The 6,144-nt window shown below is 36.1% G+C and overlaps 1 protein-coding gene across 2 annotated transcripts; it reads left to right on the top strand.

Moving 5' to 3' along the window:
• The first annotated feature begins 2,351 nt into the window (after nucleotides 1-2,351).
• On the top strand, nucleotides 2,352-5,082 carry c8h19orf25 (chromosome 8 C19orf25 homolog). 2 transcript variants are annotated; one of them, XM_062424965.1, is made up of 3 exons: nucleotides 2,352-2,508; nucleotides 3,599-3,754; nucleotides 4,745-5,082. In XM_062424965.1, the coding sequence occupies exons 2-3, from the start codon at nucleotides 3,613-3,615 to the stop codon at nucleotides 4,927-4,929; spliced, it is 327 nt and encodes a 108-aa protein (XP_062280949.1). In that variant the 5' UTR covers nucleotides 2,352-2,508; nucleotides 3,599-3,612; the 3' UTR covers nucleotides 4,930-5,082. The 2 variants fall into 2 exon arrangements, with proteins under 2 accessions (XP_062280949.1, XP_062280951.1); XM_062424967.1 differs by having other exon boundaries at nucleotides 3,593-3,754.
• The last annotated feature ends 1,062 nt before the right edge of the window (nucleotides 5,083-6,144 follow it).

Here is a 6,144-nt window from a genome sequence, read left to right as displayed (position 1 = left end):
CAGCAGAGAGGAGCAGAGAGGAGCAGATAGCAGCAGAGAGGAGCAGAGAGGAGCAGAGAGGAGCAGGGAGGAGCAGAGAGGAGCAGAGAGGAGCAGAGAGGAGCAGAGAGGAGCAGAAGGTTTTCCTCTTCATCCCGACACTCAGACTGCTGTCAAAGAGACTTTTATATCAGATGTGTAACTCAGATGATTTAATATAAAACATGTGGAGAGACTGACTCTTCAAACAGCAAATAAACAGAATCTGATTCTGCACACAGCTGTTTAAAAAAAAAGGTTATTTATTTATATTTATGAGTTATTAAGGTCAGACAGATGTTTGTTTTAGATGTAAAGCACCTCATAGAACCAGCTTATAATTAATAAAATCTCACATTTACTGTAGCAGGCTTCAGATTCTCCACCAGGGGGAGCAGTTCACAGCTGCATACATGCGCCATCTAGAGGAAAGGAAAGGAACAGCAGCAGCATTTCAGACCTGCAGATGTCATCCTGTCAGACAGAGACATTTATAAGTACCTGCTTAATAGCTGTAGTTTTCTGTTTTCATTTTGTGTGTTTTGGAGCTGAGGAGAGGCCATGGGGGAAAAACAAGTTGTGCTCTCAATTTAATAATTTGGACTCTTGATTTTTTCTTTTTTTTCTCTCTGACATCCCTTATAATAAAGATCTGGTATAATATCTCACTTTTCATGCTCCTGCAGACGTCACCAGTTCATAACAGCTTTGCCTTGGATCCAGCTTGGATCAATAACTGATGTAACATAGTAAATATCTTCAACACCAATCATTAAATCAAGAGTATGAATTATGTAAATTAAGCACATATTATTAAATTGAGATATTTCTCCTCCCAACCTCTGGAGGTTTGCAGCAGGTGGTTTAAGTAATAAAATTGCAGCAGTTGTTGCAGTTATATATTATCAGCTGGTTTTTGGTGCTTTGCATCAGTGACACTGTGTGTCTTTGTTTTGTTTTTTCATTTTGTGTTTCTGAGGATATTTTGTTTTGTTTATAAACATGTGACTGTATGAAAAATCTAATTATGATAGAAAATAAAAAGTATTAACCATTAAAAAGCAAAAAGACTGACTGCTTTGTAGCACTGCTGTTAATGAAGATGACAGTAAATCTCTGTTTACTCTTCATCACCATGTTGTTACTACTCGATGTAATTATGGGAATATGTAGCATTAATTTTCATCCTGCATAGTACGAATGTTGCATTACTTTCAGCCAGTTGTCAACATGCATATTAACATGTTTAACCATACACCTTAAATATGATATATGATAAGACATATGAAATAATGGGATATATGTACATTTATATGGACTTATATTTAGCTCTAGTATCATTTTTCATGTAAATTTAAAAGTTGGCAGATTATTACTTTTAGTTTGTTCAGGCAACTAATGTTTATCTGTAAATATCAGGAAAATCTGTCAAATTCAGTTAAAATCTGACATTTCCACATCATGTTTATCACCTCAAAGTCCCTCATCACTTTGCTTATAGTCCAGATATACAGTACTGTGCTGAAGTCTTAGTACTGTATCCTATACAACATAAAACACTAGATTGTACATAATTCTAGTATTTAGTATTTCCTCACAGATTTGCAACTTTATAATGTCAGAGAATATATCCGAGTTTCTTTCATAAATTGTTGACTATATTTTTCTTGAAATATTCGTTAGTAGTTTTCAATTTATTACATATAAAACAAAAACAATTAAAAAAAACAACCAACAAAAAGAGAACCACAAAAACAGCAAAAACCAACAAAAAAACAGCAAAAAAACAACAAAAAGCAAAAAAAAAAAACCCCAACAAAACAAACAACAAAACAACAACAAAAAAAATGCAAAAAATCGACAACAAAACAAACAATAAAACAAACAATAAAACAACAAAAAAAACCACAAAAACAGCAAAAAACAACAAAAAAACAACAAATAAACAGCAAAAAAAACCCAAAAAAGCAAAACAAAAACAGCAAAAAAACAGCGAAAAAACAGCAAAAAACAACAAAAAAACCCAACTAAAACAGCAAAAAAACAACAAAAAATAGCAAAAGAAACAGCAAAAAAAACAACAAAACAAAAAAAACCCCCACAAAAACAGCAAAAATCAACAAAAAAACAGCAAAAAAACCAGCAAAAAATCAACAACAAAAAAACTGCAAAAAAAGCAAAAAAACAACAAAAAACCCGACCAAAAAATAGCAAAAAAGCAAAACAAACTCCAACAAAACAAACAGCAAAAAAAAAGCAAAAAAACAACAACAATGAACCTTCTGAGGGGGCGTGGCTTCCATGCGTCGACGTGGTGACGTAGCAGTGGAACGTAGAGCGTGTTGGACGTGTCTTGTTGTACACAGTAACGTTTATTCCGCAGCTTAATGTCTGATTATTACCAGTTTCTGTTTCTATTATCGGGATTTACTGGTTGACTGAGGCGGTGAGCTGCAGCAGAGAAGCCCGGAGCAGGACGCTTTAACCCCGGTGAGCTCTGAACACCAAACTCCATTAAAAAATTAACCTAGTCTACATTTAAATGCTCATAGACACATTTTTGAATTATCTTATATGAATGTTGAAGACTTGTCATGAATGTAAAGGACTGTTGGTTGAATTCGGCTCATAAATATTTAATCAGGCTGCAACTAATGAGCAGATCTGAGCTGATTTATTAACGTTAGCTCGACACTTAGCACAGATGCAGAAACGAAAGCTTCATTTAAAATACAGTAAATTCCTCTGATTCTTTCTTTCATCGCCGATATGAAGAGTATGTAGGTGTGAATGACTCATGCTCAGATTACCACAGCAGTGCACATCCACCCACACGTAGTATAATGTTAATTTAATGGTTAAATGAATGTATGTTCAGCTGTTTAATTAATGCACAGTGAAAAATAAAAACACTGGTTTAAATGAGCATGATAGTTAATGTGATGAATGTTGGATGGACTCAGTGATTCATTTTAAAGCAGGAGGAACAACCACAGCTGTTTGTTTCACCTTCATTTTAATGATGATTATATTAAGTTCAGCGATTTGTTATTGTGTTCATGTGGTTTAGTTTAAATTTAAAGGGTTAAAATGATAAAATAAACGTATGAATAACTTGCACACATTCTTTTTTTGTGGACCCAGCATCAAATTTCTGCTTTTAATCCATTTTGAGAGAATATATTAAAGGATTATGGCAAAAATGTCTAAGTGGTGTAACCATAAAAACTTTGTACCAAATAATTCAACTTGCTTAAAAACAGTAAATTGTCAATAAAACACCATATCAACTAGTTTGGCATGATCTTACATTATAACTTTATATTAAATAAAGGTAATGGAATACAATTGTTCTAAATATTACATTTACTCTGGTTACCATGGAGATCAGGAAACATTTAAATTTTTTGTGGTTACACCATTTGACATTTTCAGGAGCATTCAGTCTTACTTTTGGTAAAAAATGGTGCAAATGTGAAACCCGTCATTTATCCATCATATATGTATTTTACAGGTGTATTCTGTATATTATAAAACATAATGTCTAAACTAATGAGTGTGAATCCTGATTCAGCTGCAGCAGAAAGCATCAGGATGAATATCGTGTCTAAAAGTAAGAAGCGTGTGGTTCTGCCGAGCCGTCCCAACCCCCCCACAGTGGACCAGATCCTGGAGGACATCAGCCAAGCCAAACCCAACGACCCGGTGTTCAGCGTGCTGGAGAAGACCGGACAAGGTGCGTCTAGATCTGCAGAGTCAGGGGCGAGGCGGGGGGGGTTGTAAATGTGCATTGTGAAGGATTTAGAGTTTGCAGATTAACACCGACTGAACTGTTTAACTGTGATAATTAAACTGAGATACTTTAACAGGACTTTAAAGGTAATAAACTGCAGTAATGAATGAACCAGTTCAGAGCTGCAGAAATGCGTCTAAAGACACAGAAACTCCAGCAGCAGGAAACGAGACGATATGTTTACTGCAACGTGATTTATGATTAGTCTGCAGAATTTATTGATTAACTTTCAGAATAAATGTCCGAGAATAACAATTTAAACCCATTTTGATTGAAACTCATTTCTAATACTTTTAAAAGCTGACTAATATATATATATCTGTACGTTCCCTGCTAGTTACCAGAACGTTCTCCTCCGGTTCTCTCTACGTTCCCTGGTAGTTCTCTGTATGTTCTCCTCGTGTTCTCTGTACGTTCCCTGCTAGTTACCAGAACGTTCTCCTGTTGTTGTTTATCAATTGGTTCTCATTTTGTTCTTGTTTACTGAAAGTTTCTACAGCTGTTCTCCTGTTGTTCCCCTCATGTTTTCTAACATTCTCTGGTAGTTCCCTGAATGTTCTCTGTATGTTCCCTGAACGTTCTCCCTGTGTTCTCTGAACGTTCTCCCTGGTGGTTCTCTGAATGTTCTCCCTGTGTTCTCTGAACGTTCTCGCTGGTTGTTCTCTGAACGTTCTCCCTGGTGGTTCTCTAAACGTTCTCCCTGGTGGTTCTCTAAACGTTCTCCCTGGTGGTTCTCTAAACGTTCTCCCTGGTGGTTCTCTAAACGTTCTCCCTGGTGGTTCTCTAAACGTTCTCCCTGGTGGTTCTCTAAACGTTCTCCCTGTGTTCTCTAAACGTTCTCCCTGTGTTCTCTAAACGTTCTCCCTGTGTTCTCTGAACGTTCTCCCTGGTGGTTCTCTGAACGTTCTCCCTGTGTTCTCCTCACGTTCTCAGACTCGCCCCGGCCGTCCCCCGGCAGTGATGCGGATCAGCGGTTCCAGCAGTGTCGTGAGTTCCTGGAGCTGAACGAGCGTCTGCAGGCGGCTCGCGAGCGTTTGCTGCAGCAGAGAGACGAGCTGCGAGCGAGCGGAGAGCGGCTGCAGGAAGACGTGACGGAGGTCAAAGGTCAAGCGCTCTGACTGCTCCAGACTTTATAAACACAGTTCACAGGTTTGATTCCTGAGTCAGCTGACCTCTGACCTCATGTGTGACGCATTAATGACTGTCGAGTAAAGGTGCAACAATCATCGTTTGACTGATAATGAATAAATTAATAAAACTGTTCTCATCAAATCAAATCATTAGTTGTCGTCTTTTAATCTTTTATTTGATGGTAAAGTGAAAATGTTGATCATGCAAAAAAAGACCTTTGAAGACGTCACATCGGGCTCAAACATGATCTAAATCTGCCAGTTTCTAATCTATTAATCAGTTTTTAAAATGTAGTAATGATGAATTATCAGAGCCTGAATTGTTTTAGTGTTTTAATGATTAGTTGGTCTAAGATAATTATAATAACTTATTCATTTCAGTCATTTTACACACAAACAAGTCAAATATTTTCTCATCTTAAATGTGATTTGTTTGTTTTCTTTCCACATATATAAATATATAGAACAATATTGCGTATCTTTAGTTTCTGGACCCGGTAATTGGACAAAAAAAGCAAATTGAATTGACATCATTTTGTGCTACAAACCAAACATTTAAGAAAATAAATGTTAGTTGTCGTCATTTATCTGAATGGATTATAAAACTCATCAGATCAATGTTCAAATGTTTTCATGAAGAACATTTTTAGCTTTTTTCTTTTGACTGTTGGATTCTTAGTTCAGTCTTTTTTAAGAGTTAATTTGCTCCAAACTCACCGACTGTACGCTGACTAAACATCTTCAACTCATATGTACAATATTTACTTCATCTGCAATCTGTAAAATTCTCTTTAGAAGATCTGAACACATCTTCATAGATTCATTTAACAAAAACAAGTTGATGATTTTATGTTTTCCAGGTTTATAACTCACTTTTCACACCAGCGTTTGTTTGAAAGAAAGCCGACTCGACACTTTTTAATGAAACACATCACTTTTTATTGGATGAAAACATTTATAATGACACCTCTGTTGCTTCACCTATTTCACATGGCACCATAAAGCCTCCGTGGCCTCGTTCACACCTTGACTGATGAGAAAAAAACTCAAAACAAACAAAACTCTCATTGAGTTCATCTGAACTCCTGATTTGCTTTCATGCACAAATTATATTTTTTTGAATCCTCTGATTAATTTGTTCTTTACTTTATCAACTGGAACACATTGTCACTAAATATAGAGAAACATTTTAATTTAAACTCA

Source organism: Scomber scombrus, chromosome 8, assembly GCF_963691925.1.
Source record: "Scomber scombrus chromosome 8, fScoSco1.1, whole genome shotgun sequence".
Classification (NCBI taxonomy): domain Eukaryota; kingdom Metazoa; phylum Chordata; class Actinopteri; order Scombriformes; family Scombridae; genus Scomber; species Scomber scombrus.
This window is presented reverse-complemented; position numbering and strand designations above follow the sequence as displayed.